Source organism: Heliangelus exortis, chromosome 17 (genome assembly GCF_036169615.1).
Source record: "Heliangelus exortis chromosome 17, bHelExo1.hap1, whole genome shotgun sequence".
NCBI classification, from domain to species: domain Eukaryota; kingdom Metazoa; phylum Chordata; class Aves; order Apodiformes; family Trochilidae; genus Heliangelus; species Heliangelus exortis.
The window spans coordinates 3329251-3344054 of record NC_092438.1 but is presented as its reverse complement, the minus strand read 5'-3'; the positions used below and the strand labels follow the sequence as shown (position 1 = coordinate 3344054).

Genomic DNA, 14804 nt, shown 5'->3' with positions numbered 1-14804 from the left:
GTTTGTTGTGAAATTGTCAAATTTCACTCCATATGCCAAGATTTGCTTATCCTAGCCATTAACTCAAGAAAGTCATAGAACTGTGTACATATGGGGAAAAAATGCAGCCTGAGAACTCTTCTGGAAAGCATAAAGATTTGCTGGGACCTTCTCATCTGGAGTGTGGCCACACTCTTCTATTGCCAGTGTCAGACACTAAGGCTCAAGTTGTATAACTGAGCTCTGGGATCATTTCACTGTAAGCCCTATAATGGAAATAGGCTGAGGGTGTTTGTAAATGGAGGATTTTTTTTTAATGGTCAGGTGGGGTTTTTTTGTTTGGGTGTTTCTGTTGCAGTCAAGGAAACTGCAATTTGAATATGGGAATAAAGGGTGACAAACTGGTAGAGATAGCAGCTGAAAGAAGTTATTTAATGGAAAAGAACTTTGCATTCCTATTTAAATGTGGTTCCATAAAGTTATTTTCTTAAAATAATTAACTCAAATGAGCATTTACTTTTGAGGGAAATAAAGAAATGGCCAAACTTTTCAGGCACATTAATATTTGATTTGGAGATAACTGCATAAATATTGAATTTGAAGATTGCATTCCAGAGCACGCATTAAAATGGCATGGCCTTTCTATTATCCTTCATAATGGAACATGAAATTAAAAACTTGTTCATGGAAAGAAAAAATTCTCCCCTCTCATCTGCACATTTTCTGCACTGTTGTGTTAACAGAGGAGCTCTCCCTCTCATACTGTGAAAAGAGACATAGCTATCAGTAGGACATAGACCCTGAAGTCATTTATGGTCCTTTTGAAAATTAGTGTCTGTCATTTTGTAATTGCATCTCAGTTCTGTGATAGGTATAGAACAAAACTTTCTTCAGTTGCATGTGTTTGAGGATCACTAAAATGCCTTCTTGACTGCCTAAACCTAAAACATTTCCAGGAATCCTGGTGTAGCTCTGTGTCCCTCAGCAGGGAAACCTGAGTGTCAGTGTCCTCCTCTCCTGTCACCCAGTGACATCTGTGCTCCTGTGGGTGCTGGGCTGCCTGGATTGCTGCTCAGAACATGTGGGATGTGTTCAGTGTTAAGAGCCCTCAGTCCCCTTGTGCAGGGTGTGCTAATTCATGACTGCCCTGCTTCCCTTGCTGGGAAATAATTCTGGATATGGAATAACAAAAAGACACGTGGATCAGTCAGTCTCAAAACATGTGTGGGCATCCAGTCCAAAGTGTTTTCAAACACTGAGTGATTTTTCCAACTCTTTTTCATCTAATGCTGGTCTCAGATAATTATTTCCATAACTTTGCAATTCTGCAGTTCCTCCTCTTATTCATGGTTCAGCAATAACAAAACATTGTTCCCCTAACACTGGAAAATGGAACAGACATACTCATTGCACAGCAAAGAGCAATGCAATTGGAATTCTTTCTAATTAACTATAGCCCAGTAGAAAAATGTGTGGAATAATAGCATAGGATAAAATTGGTTATTTTACCTGTATGGTTTAAATGATGTTCAAAGGCAATCTGTTGATCCCTGCCCCTATAACCAAATGTATAACTGATCAATTATTTATTAAACCTCTCTACATTATTTATGAGCAGAACCGCAATACAAACAAGTGACCTTTTTATCCTTTTTTGTTTGAGCAAGTAGCTGCTTTATATAGAGAGCTTGTGATGATAAAATACAAATTAACTTTTAATGACTGCTTTTGTATTCCCTCAGATTTATCAGAAAGCAAGGACTGGATCGGCTTTTCCTGGAATGTGACACCCACATGTGGCGCCTGGGGGACAGGAAGATCCCAGAAGGAATCGCAGTCGATGGAGGCTCAGACTGGTTCCTCCTGAACAGGAAGTTTGTGGAATATGTCACTTTTTCTAATGATGACCTGGTAACAAAGATGAAGAGGTTTTACTCTTACACTTTGCTTCCTGCTGAGGTATGTGAATTCAAAGCAATTCCTCTCTGTGCTCAGAACAGCAAAGTTTGTGCTTGCCCCAAAGATCACCCAAGTCAGAGGGGCTTTTGCTGGGTTCTGTTGAGCTTGAGATCATTCCACAGTGGTAATGAGAATCTTATTCCCATGATGAGTAAATCTTTCATGTCGGAACAACTTTGCAGTTGTTTCATTGTTTTATTTGTTTGTCTTTTTGTAAGGAGTGGCTTTGTTTTATACTTCTATGTCTATTAATCTATTACTGAACAACCAAAAATCCAGCTGCCCTTTGCTTGCAAATTGTTCCACAACAAAGTTTTTGAAGGCTATTAGAGTTGTTCAGTTATTAGAGTTGTTCAGTTGTCTTCATAAGTTTCTTTCCTTGCTATTATCCACCCCTTTTCTTTAAAAAGAAAAACCTTACAAAAAAAGGTTGATTGTTCTGCTCAAAACTCAGCTGGAAGGCATCATCACAAAGCATTTAGATCACTCAGGAGTTGCTCTGGCTACAAGTGATGCAGATGCACACCAGGAGGGGTTTCTGCCTAGCATGCAGCAGTGTGCCAGGGAGAGGTGCATTCCCTGCAGCTGGTGGCAGGAGCTTGGTGGCAGCAGCAGCTACAGGGCTCCCCTGGCTTGTCCAGCTCTGCTCCCAGGGTGTGTAGCACCAAGGAAGATCAGACAACTGTCTTTAAAATGGCAGCTTACTTCCTTGCTACTGCCCCTAAACATTGAGGGACTGATGAAACCAAACTTGCAAATCTGGGCTTATTAGCTTGCAGTGGAGAGCAGTGACTGTCAGCTTTTGATAGGGGTTTATTATTCCACACACATGTTGGATAATCTTGCTTTAATTCCATTTCTGTAAAAAATTACCTTTTCTCTCAACTCAGATAACCTTTTCATCCATTATCTAGGAGAAATTTCTGTATCATTATATAAGGACACAGGGCAGTGGGTAATTGGGAAGCTTTTTTTTTTTTCCTTTCCTCTTGCTTGAATGAGAATGGAAGCCTCTATGGGTTTAACCAAACAGTTCAAGCATAAAATCCATACTCACTGGGCTGTCATTTAATGTTAAAAGAGCAGGGGGATTATTCGGGGAGCAGCCATGCTAATGTTATGCTGTTTACTTATGGGTCTTACTGTTGCTGATTTTAAAGAGAAGTTATTGCTCTAAAAATAATCTCTTGCTAATTTTGATCATATTCTATAGCTTCTTTCTACAAAGTTTTCTTTGCAAGATACATAGTTGGTTTCTTTAAATCACTCTGCCTCCACTGACCTGTTAACCTGCTATATCAGTTCCCATTACACATGATTAATGAAATAGCTGATGTTATGATGATATAATTAGGACAGCCCAATAGGAATTCCTTGCTGCCTCGAGTCAGCAAATAAGAGAGTTATGATTCCAGATGTAATCACAAGAGTCAGAATGTCCTTCTGGTGCCTGTAGTGAACTGTGTATTTCAGAACAAGGCCATTCAACTAGCAATGCATTTCAGAGTGCTGGAGATGGAGACACTCACAGAAGAGGTATCAGAAAGTATTTTTTTCATAGTAACCAGGCTGATGGTGAAGGTTTGAGAATTGTCTGAGGAAACAGCTTGAGATACATCATTAACACATTGCTCAGGAAAACAGTCTTAAACCTGATAGATCAGAGAGTAATTTGCTGAAGAGAAATAATGGGAATTTCTCAGAATTGCTCATACTGCTGAAATAAAACCAAAATAATTTGCTGGAACTGATGCCTTCCCTATAGTCCTTTGGTCTCCCAATGCCCAAATATGGTCATGACAAAAGTGCAATTATTCTGTGCCAGGTTACTGTGTTACTACAGTTTGGTCAGGTCTGTAACATGTTGTGATTTTTCTCATGCTCTCTGGAGTGCATGTGTGGAGAGTACTTCTCACATATGGCAGAAAAATAGAGCTTGGTAATTCTGCCATTTCAAAAGAAAGTCAGTCACCTGCATTAGGTTTAGGCCCACGGGCTGAAGCAAAGGAGATAACAGCAGTCTGAAGAGCTGAATGTACTGATAATGTGGCAATCTGCTCACTCTTTCTTGCAGTCCTTCTTCCACACAGTTCTGGAAAACAGCCCATACTGTGACTCCATGGTGGACAACAACTTGCGCATCACAAACTGGAACAGAAAACTTGGTTGCAAGTGTCAGTACAAGCACATTGTTGACTGGTGTGGCTGTTCACCAAATGACTTCAAACCATCAGACTTCCACCGATTCCAGGTAACTGAACCTCTTCTCCAATACCTCCACTGGGGTGTGGAGAGCCATCTGTCTGCATGGCTGCAGCAGGGAGTAGGAAGGGAAGCCTTTACCCATCAAACGTGGTGGAGAGAGAGGTGAGAGGAAGCTCTGCTTTTAATTTCAGGAGAATAAAAGATTGGTTCTCCTGTGTTTTGGCCCTTGAGACCTAGTACTGAGTGATAATGTCACTAAGCAGCTCTCTGGACTATGAGATCTGCTATTCTAGAAAGGAGGGAAGCTTGACACATCCCTCACTGTATCAATATTATTTAGTAACTCTTGTGAATTTACTTTAAAGGGTTTGCTCAGAAGTTCTGGCTCAGATCCTTTCATCATTTCATGAGGGTTCTGGCTTTTATTATTAGGCAGTGTTTTTCATCTTTGAAAAAAGCTTAAAAGTTTACTAGAGTACCTGCTAGATGCTTGCGTAGCAGAAGGCAAATCAGCTTTCATGATTACATTCATCAACATGATTGTATTTAAGTTTTCTCTCATGGTTTTGGGTGCCAAAATCATGAGGTTTTGATCACCCAGGCTTGGCAGGACCTCCTTAAAAAGTTTAATCAGTTCCTTTGTGATACTGTTTCCTGAAGGCAGACATGAGAGCAAATCCTTGCTCCAGGGTGCACTCCATCTCAAGACTGTATCTGGTCTGTGTATCTTCTGTTAAGAATGAACAACCACTTGTTTCAAGGTCACCAGATTTGCAATTCCATCCCTGTGGCTCCTCAGAGTTCCCTGCATAAAGCACGTTTGTTCAGGCTTTGTGTGGGATGGGGAGTGTTTTGCCCTACAGCCCAAAAATGATGGCTGCTCTGAAACAGAGATCTTTTCTTTATAAAGAAATCTGGTGCCTACCAGATGCGGTTGAAGTCAGTGACACAGGCACTCAAAAAAAGAGCAAATGAGATATTGTCTAGGAGAGGCTCTGCTGTCCCAAACACCAACCCCAGGAAAGTCTCCAGCCCAGAATAAATGACAAGTCTTTAAAGACTTCTGCCAGTCTGCAGAGGCTGACGTGCTCCAGGCAGGGAAAACAACCAGCAATGACCTTTCAGAAAACAATCAGGTAAACTGAGCTGCAAGTTCAAATTGAGAATAGATGTAAAGGCAACTTCTGATATTTGCCTGATGAGAGAGCTGCTCAGATGAACACACAGCTCCAGAAGGCTTGCTTGGGATTCCCATGGAAGCACAAAGCAGGCTGCAGAGGGAGAGATCAGAGAGCCCACATCATGCACTGTCTCAGCGTAAAACTGAGCCTCCTCAAAAGAATTTTTCAACCATCTGGGGCACTTTTGAGTGGGACCCATACTCAAATATAAGCAAGGCAAAGCAAAGGCTTTTAAGAAAAGCTAATGGTAGTTGAGTAGCTCATAAGCTGGTAATATACCCAAGATTGTGTCAAGTGCAGAGCAAAAAATTTGTATGGCACCAGTCAAAAGCTGGGAAACCTCAGCCACAGGTGGCATCTCTCTCAGAGTCCTCCTCCACCTTGTAGCAGCAAATCCATTCACTCATAGTGCTGCTCTGCCTCTTCTGAGCTCCTCTGCCACATGGCACTTTGCTCCCTGCCTGACCCCCAGTACCAGGTGCCAGTTCTGGGCTGTCCCCAGCCAAGCAGGTGCTTTAGAGAGCTCTTCCCACCCCTCTGGCACCAAAGAGCCCTCCCCAGCACGGCAGCGAGGCGTACAAAGGCATCAGCACACCTCACATTTTCCTTGCGTAATTCTGTAGTTTTTAACTGAATCTTAAAGACACTTTTAATGACAAATGTTCACAGAGGTCACCTTTGCCCACAGGGAGAACTGGTGCACGTCCTCAGCTCCAGTCAGCGGCTTAGGACAAGAGTGTCACGGCTGAAAACAGCCACTCCCTCACTCGGTGTCTTTTCCTTTTCTGTCACCACAGCAGACTGCCAGGCCCACCTTCTTTGCCCGCAAATTTGAAGCCGTAGTGAACCAAGAGATAATTGGCCAGCTGGACTACTACTTGTATGGCAACTACCCCTCTGGCACCCCTGGCCTCCGCTCCTACTGGGAGAACGTCTACGATGAGCCCGACGGCATCCGCACCCTCAGCGACGTGGCCCTCACCATGTACCAGGCCTTCTCCCGCCTGGGCCTGAGGAGAGCTGAGAGCTCCTTCCATGCTGCTGGGGACAACAGCTGCCGGTGAGGCTGGGGCTGCCTTCTTCTGGGTGTTCCAGGGGACACAGGCTGCAGGGTGCCAGCAGAGCTTCAGCTGCTTGGCCGTGCTGGCTGGAGCACGCTGTCACAAACAGGGCCAGGCAGCTACTAAGCATTTATTCCCAGGAGTATTTGTGCCCATAATAAAGCATTGGTTATTCAGGGTTAACATTATGTCACCTGTTTGCTGCACTTTTAAGGAGCTCCTCTCCAGCCTGATGGAGACTGACAGGATCCAGTTGGGCAGTGCTATCCCCACTGCTTTGCTTGCTTGATTATTTTGGGCAAGTACATAACACCTGCAGCTCCCAAATGCTGCGTGTGATCGCAGCAGAGGTTATCTTCACTGCTATTATGCTTATCAAAAGCAGAGGACAGGATTTCAGGATTAATCTGAACACAGGCAGGCTAATGGTCCTTGCTTGTTTGTTCCCCTGGGTGCATACTCGGAGTACAGAGAACTACTTGCCTGAGCTCAGTTTTCTGACTTGGTCTGTGCCAAGTGTTTCCACTGATATGATCTATAGGCATCAAATACATAAAACGTTTGTATATATAGCAAATAAAGGTCCTTATTCTTTAAAGGGAACACCCCCCCAATTTTAGATTCCCTTTTAGCCTGTAAGCCTAACAAAGATGAGTTCATTCTGAAAGGGATTTGAAGGAACAGCTCCTGGAGTTTGACTTGCACAGAAAAGTCTCTCTTCATGGTAGATGTTTGCTGCCTTCACACACATCTGAAGCTGTTTACATTCAAAGGAGAGAGGGTTCATGTTTTAAAGTCTTACTTTACAGTCTTGTAATTCATTCTTCAGAATATATTTTTGGACCCTGCCTATTTTCATCCTAATAGAAAACACAACCTAAGTCAGCAAATACTGAAGATACTCCTTGTGCTTTGATGGATGGGCTTTGCCCCTCTTGTTTCTCAGGAGGGAACCAAATGCCTTGACCTTCCTACTTAGTCTTGGAAGTGCTGAGCAATGTCCCACTTAGAAAAATGTGGCAATAAGTGATCCAGATTCCTATTACAGCTTTGCCAGTAAAGGTTACTGGTGCAAGGCAATAAAAGATCAATAACAATTAGACAGAAATCACTGGTAGAAATCACTTCCTTATATGAAGTAAAGGCAGACCTGAAGTTGTCCGGGGTCATTTGTCCTGTAAAGTGAAGCCAGCAGAGAGGATGGAAGCTATGTGTACCCAGTACTGAAATGATCTGACCAATTACTTTTGTGCTTATTCCTTTTTCCAATGTTCTGATGATGATTTATATCAATAATCAGTTTTGTTTCTGGGGAGCTTTTCATTGCACAGGAACTCAAGGTGCTTTTGAAGCTTGCTCAGATTACAGAAAGGGAAGCCATGTCATGCCCAGCTGATGGCAGCTGTCCCCAGGATAAAGCCTGGCTCCTCTGCAGTGGGCTGGAGCCTCACAAGACTGTGCAGGGAGGAATTGTGAGCAGTGATATGGAGTGGGGGCTTTATTCTCACACCTACATGAGCCCCCTCAAAACACTGAGTCAGCATCCCGTTTAAATTATGGAGAGGTGGAAAATCTTCAGGTTTATGATTCACATTTCTTTTGTTGTTGTCCTTCTAGATGTATGCATATATATGTGTGTGTACATATATATATATATATACATATATATATATATACATCCTCTTTCTCTCTCATGACTGTGCATGTCTCCAAGGCAGTGTTGGCAGGGACACCTTTGGGCTGAGCACCTGGCCAGGATTCCCTTTGCTGTTAGGGCCAGCACAGCTGATGGTGCAGCCACCACCCCAGCTCCTTTCTCACTGCTGCAGGCACTGTGAGCAAAGTCTCACTGGGAGTCAGTCCCGTGCTGCCCCCCGCAGAGGCTCAGGAGATTTGATAGGAGAAGCTGCCTTACAGACTCTTCTAACAAGGGCCTCAGGAAGCTGTGCCCCCCACAGACTGCTCTGCTACCAAATGAGATTGCACATCAGCATCTTCACTGGAAGCAACATTAATTTGCGATTGAGATTTAATTTATTTCTCTCCATCTCTAGGCATTCTTACTCACTGCTGCCAAGAGACAATTTGCTCAGACTATTTCAAGGATATTGTAAATATTTGCTGCTGCACACATATGAAACAGGAGGCCTTAGTACTCAGAACAGAAGTCAGATTGTTGCTGGTATTGGCTGGGTAGCTTTGCTGTGTTATTGCTCAGTCCATCAGTGCTGCCCCTTGTCTGTACCCCATCTTGTTATGTTTATTTCTCAAGCTCCAGAGATTTCCTCCTGGGTGTTGCTGGTTTCATGTAACAGAAAGTCCATCCTGGTCAGCTCCTCTCATTGCTAATGCCTTGAGCTGTAATCACCAGCATGAGGAGTCAGACCTTGCTGACTTGACTGGGAAGGTGTGACACTGGTTGGTTTTAAATGTGCTGTAACACATTTGTTTCACAATAAATATCAATGCTGTAAAGTAGCAAAAATATTTCAGAGCTATGAATAATGTGGGTTTAATTATTTATGCATCCATATGTACACAAACAGCATTACAGATGTTTCTGAGACTAGCAGACAACTCACCATGAATTTTAATTATATGAAACTATTACTACAATGTCTTTAAATACAAACTGTGAGTGAAGGCTCCTGATAATAAGTTTTTCTGTTCATTTGAACTTTTTTCATGAGTAAAAAGTCCAGAGCAAAAGCAACCTCAAATCTTTAAGGAATGTGAAGTTTATTTCCTGAAATATAAGGGATCTCCTAAAATGGGGATTGGATCCTGGTGTCCTTAGCTGTAGTGATCCAGAGCTCTGTCCTTGGGGAATCAGCTGGGGATCAGATTTATGTGCAGGAAGGGAATGGGGCATCAGTGGCCCCAGCACCCTCTGCTGTCCCCAGCCTGTTACTGGCCCCTGCTGCCACTGCTGGGCATCTCTAGGGTCCTACCCCCTCTGAAGGTGAGAAGAAAAGCAGGCCACCTGATCCTAGCAAAGGTGCCACAGCCTGACCGTGTGTATCTCTGGGTGGCACTTTATACCCAGAAGAGATAGTAAGAAAAAGGAGTTTTCTGGCATGCAGAGGTATCTCCTGGAGAGCTCAGAGCTGTGAATATGTTCTAAATGAGCATATATTCTTAGTAACATTTTTTATGTTCAGGGTAATTGGAACAGCATAAGAAAATTTGATAATGAGTCATGAGCACATTTGAAATCTCTTAATGTACAGTGGTGAATTTTCTGTTTGAAATGAATGCTTCCTGAGCCATTAGCTCCAAGTAAACGGGGATTTCGTGTCTCTCCTGGGTCACTGATGAGCATGTGCTCTTTTACAGATACTACCCCATGGGCTACCCAGTTTCTGTCCATCTTTACTTCCTGGCTGACCGGTTCCAGGGCTTCCTCATCAGGCACCATGCAACCAATCTGGCTGTCAGCAAACTGGAAACTTTGGAGACGTGGGTGATGCCAAAGAAAGTCTTTAAGATCGCCAGTCCGCCGAGCGATTTTGGAAGGTTGCAGTTCTCTGAGGTAGGTGTTCCCAGCCCCCCGTGCAGAATGTCATGAGCCTCTGGAGGGATTTCATACTAGTTCTGCAGCCTTTGGCATCTGCACTTCCATGTAACTTCAGGTTTTAGATTAATGCACACCCTCTTCACTGAAGGAGATGCTGTTGCCAGGTCAGATGTCACTTGGGTTACTCAGAGTATCCTCACTCCCTCTCGTTTTAAGAACGTACTGAAGGCATTTATAGTTGGAAATGGGGAAAAGTTTTGTGATTGTGAATGTTGTGAGAGAGGCTCAGGAAAAATGTCATGTTTCTGCAGCTTCAGATGCAAATGGGGATACGTGGTAAGCATTCCTCTCAAGAGTATACTGAAAAAAACATCATAAAATTATGTGACAGTCAAGCACCAATGCCACATGTGAGCAGAATCTTGATGCTGTAACACAAAAGAGAAAATTATCACAGCAGTGGCTGAGATTTCCTACCAATCCTGTTATTTCTTCTAAGGATTTATCTCAGGATCTGACATAGATTTTAAAATATGTACCCTAAAATATATCAGGAAAGTTGACCGCTAATAGAACACGACATCTGTGTTCTGTTTTAAAGATATAACTGTCTGAGCAGTTAATTTCCTGATTTTTCTTGCTAAGCCACAAATTTCAATTAAGGTATAAAATTGATTGAACAAATGTGTTCCAGTCATTATGGCCAAGTCCATAAATTACTGTCTTCTTGGGCAATTAAGAAATGCTTAGGTGTAGGATTCAGTGTTTTGGTGTGCACGGCAAATCCATGACACTAATGTGCCATTAAAGAGATGGATGGAAAGTGGGTTTCATTTATCAGTGTGTCGGATGGTAGGCTTGCCATTTCATGCAGTGATAAATGGTGATACAAGCTTTAATTCTTGTGATTTGTAGGAGTATTTCTGCTGTTTGTTTGGTACCTTTAATCTCACTTTCAGCCTGATGCCTGCTCTGAGTCCTTTTGAAAGCAACCAGCCTAGCAGCAGGAAGGGATTTTTCTAATTGTATGATGAAAATAAGTGTTTTGATCTTGGTCTTCTGGTACTGAATTCTTTGGAAGGAATAAATACATCTGCCTTCATCTCAGTTTGGAGGGAGGAAACAAACCTGGGATCAGAATTTACTTGCTGGCTACTTGCCAGGTTCCCCTCCTGGCTCCAATGCATTGAAACCAAATCTTTTTTCCCTGAAACCAACCCTGCCACAACTGTGAGCCTGATGATCAGAAGTCCTGGAGCAGCAGTGCCCAGTGACAGCCTCCCCTGACAGTGCCATGTCAGTGGCCTCACTGTGCCCACAGCTCTGAGGAGTGTGTCACCCTGTCACCCTGCAGGAAGGGTCCCCAGGTCCCACAGGACGAATGGGCTGCTCCTCACAGCCTCAGAGGCCACAGCTGGTCCATAACCAGCTCTGTAGGAACTGCTCCTGCAGGATGCTGTATGGGTGCTGAGCATGGGAAGGATTTAATCACTGGTGAGGTTTTTTGCAGGCTAAGGAAACATTCTCTTCTATTTGGAAAGCACAAAAAGAGTTCTGTTGGCTATTTACTTGTTTTTATTATTTCTCTTTAGTTGTCCTCTCTCTTCATAGATGTTTCATATTTTAAAAGACCAGGAGGTACAAAGCAAATAATTTAATGTTGTTCATTTTGCTTTCTGCTTTCCCTGTCCCTCTGAGGCAAACTACTCTCTCTGTTATCCTGGAATAAATCCCACATTAACCTCTTCAGCATCAGTGTGGCTGGAAAGCCTCTGCTACTGCATATTAAAATGGCATTTCTTCTCTAAGTCCAGCAAGTGTAAAACGTAGCAGTTCAGCTAAGCACCAGAAAATAAACTTAAGACTTGTGCATACTGGGACATTTTTTCAACAACTTTCACCCCATGTTCTGGCAGAAATGTAAAACTTTTTAGCTGAGAGCTTTCTGCCAACAGGACTGACAGGATGAGCACAAATCTGCTGCTGCCTTCATTGTGCTCCCAGCTGGATTTGTGACCCTCATGCACCAGGCAGCTCTTCCTGCCCTCTGCTCCTTTGCTTTGCTTCTCAGACTTTGCTTCCCAAGTACCAGATTTCCCCATATACCATGTAAAGAAAGACAAGTGGGGAAAAAACCCAGCCAGCTGGGCTACTGACTGGCCTGTGGGGCTACTGAGAGCATTTCCCTGGCACGTGGTGCCTGCACTCAGTCTTGGGCTGAGCAAAAGAAAACAGACTTCCAGGAAATCCAAGAGAGATGATTTCCAAGCATGAAACTCCCACATCTCCTAAAATTGGCTTGTGCACAGTGCACACAGTGTGTATCCTACCAGCCTGGGCTCATGAAAACTTTTATATGGAGGGCAGAAGATTGATTTGCTGAGCAGTGCTAAAAGTCTCAGCTCAGCGTGTATCAGTTGAGCACTAAGTTCATTTCTGGTCTTGTTAAGACTTGTGATTCATCACAGAGAATAAAATAAACTAGGTGGCAGGCAATTAGTGTGCATTGTGTGAACCTAATGGTCCTGTTTGTGGTGAGCAATGAGACACAAACCCATAATCAAGGCATAATTTGTCTTGGGAAAATTTTATCTTGGGACTGAACAGAGATAGAAACAGGAGTTTTAAGCCAATGAGAGACTTTAGCTTTCCAAATGTACCCTGTGCACAGTGCCTGCTCCTGAAGCTCAAAACCATGGTGATTAAAATAATGAGGTGGAAAATATCAGTTTCTGAGCCACGTCCCATCACAATTTTTCAGATATCCATTACTGCTTGATTCCATCCCATATTTTTTGCATTCCATTTGGAGTAAAAGCCTACTTACAATGTTTTAAGGAGCTATGAAAAATGTTACAGAACTGTAGTAACTCTTGGGTGTAAAACCAGAGCTCTGAGTACTAGGAATTCAGCTGAAGGGAAGAGAGATACAGACATCTAGTGCTTTAAGTAAAACTCCAGTTAAAATACTGTGCTTCTTAACCTGGTTTGTACTGTAAGCTGTGCAGCAGAGGAAAGTCCATCCCCTGGCTGGACACAGGACATAAAGGGCAGATCCTGTAACCAGGCCTGGTGTGACAGCCTCTCATGGGAAGCAGTTGCCACCAGCCTGAGAATTGCCCCTTTCTCCCTCTCTTCCACTCTTTTGGTTTACATTAGGGAACCCAGTGACAAAGCTTAACAACCACCCAGCAATTCTCTTGCAATTTTTCCCTAAAATCAACCTTCATTTTCTATTCTGCTCTAATAAACCTTTGCACATATGAACACATCTCAGCATCTTTTGTGCAACGTTGTTGTTGAGCAATGTCACCTGGAGGTTGGAGCATGGGGGTGGCAACTTTCTGACTTCTTTTCCCAGAGGTGAGAGACTAAAGAGGGGGAAGTAGTTGTACACTGGGGATGAATGTTTATTTTTGTAAGCTTTCTTTGAGGAGTTCTTTAGTAATATTGAATGTGGTGGAAAGAGCTTTCTTGTAGGGTTTTCTTAGCCCAGGAGGGTGTAGATTTGTTCCATGCATTGTAGTTTTATTATTTCCAGGTCGCTTGAGCTCCCGTAGCTGTGACATGGCCACACTCAGTGAAGGCTGGGAGAGTAGATAATAAGATCTGGTCAGGAAATTTTCTTTCTCTGCTTATTTCCATACATATTCAGTCAGTCTTGTCAGGAAAGTATGCACTGACAGCTCCTCGAGGCAGTTGATGCTTGGGTCTGATATCTGGGCTATACTGTCTGGTTTGATTAGCTGGTGTGCTGGGTGAAATACCTCTGAAATACCAGCAGCTCTGCTGTGCTGATTGCAGAGCAGTGGAAAGCTCATTTTGTCTCATATTCTGCAGTGTCATAGTCCAGTAGGAGGAATTGGTGTGATGACAGATGGATTTAGGATGGGAGGTTTTTATTCTACTGGCCTTGTAGCTTTTTTCCTTCAGTTCTCCTGCAATTTTTCTGCCAGCCACAGCAATTTGTTTTAGAAGGGTTTGGGGACTGGACAGTTTCCAGGTATCAGTGGTAGCAGGCATCAGGTAGTTGTTAGGTTTTATGGATCTGGGGGACTTAGGCATTATATTGCAACCACTTATTCTCAAAGGAGACAAAATATAGAAGAGCTACAATTATTTGTTACGCTTTCAGGAAGGAAGGTTCTGGTTATGCCCACATGAGGTGAAGATGAGGGACAAGGACAGCTCTCTCTTCAATGTCCATATATGCTGAAAGAGAGGATCCTGTCTGTGTGCATCAGGCTCTGGAGATTGCTCCAGAGAATCCCATGTCTTCTGTAAAGGGAATAAATCAACTCTTAGAATATCTACAGTGTTTGTTTGGAGATGTAAGGACTGTGAGGTGTTTCAGAGCCAGGCTGGCCAAAACATCTGTATGTCTCTCCAAGGAATGATGTCTGCTTGGCTCCAAAAGCAGCCAAGGGGTTCTCCTGTTCTTCAGTTGAAATGGGATCCCTCACATCTCCTCATGTTTCATATTGATCACTTTTGATTTGAGGTCATGGCACAGGGCCACATAGGACAAGTGAGGTGGCCATTTCCTCCAGCAGCAAACAGGCAGCCTTTGGTGCTGCAGTCCACCAGGTTGTCTTTCAAAGGACTGATGGAAGTTGGTTTGTTGGTCAGCCCCATAAACACATGGTAGATTTAGTGCTGGGATAGTAAAATGCCTTTCAGTTGGCCTATGAATGCCAGTTAGTAGATTTTCATGCTATCTTTTTAAAGATACTTATTTTCAGTAGTGTACAAGTGTTAATGCCAACAGCTCATAAGTTTGTATCATCCCGTGGGTTATGGGTGAACCATTAAATTTATATAAAGAGCAGTGAAATATGAAAGCTGTGAGGAAAAAGGAAGGGCCATTAAATATTTACACTAGATAGCAAACCAGCTGCTTTA

At 43.2% G+C, this 14804-nt stretch overlaps 1 protein-coding gene across 4 annotated transcripts in view; it reads left to right on the top strand.

The window, feature by feature from the left end:
* XYLT1 (xylosyltransferase 1) overlaps window positions 1–14804 on the top strand; it is a 161969-nt gene that overhangs the window by 130383 nt on the left and 16782 nt on the right. For 2 of the 4 annotated variants that reach the window (XM_071760416.1, XM_071760414.1), the window contains 4 exons: window positions 1722–1938; window positions 4013–4189; window positions 6122–6384; window positions 9722–9917. In XM_071760416.1, coding sequence (XP_071616517.1) covers window positions 1722–1938; window positions 4013–4189; window positions 6122–6384; window positions 9722–9917 — 853 coding nt within the window. The remainder of the gene's footprint in view (window positions 1–1721; window positions 1939–4012; window positions 4190–6121; window positions 6385–9721; window positions 9918–14804) is intronic. The other 2 variants (XM_071760415.1, XM_071760417.1) reach the window with 1 other exon arrangement.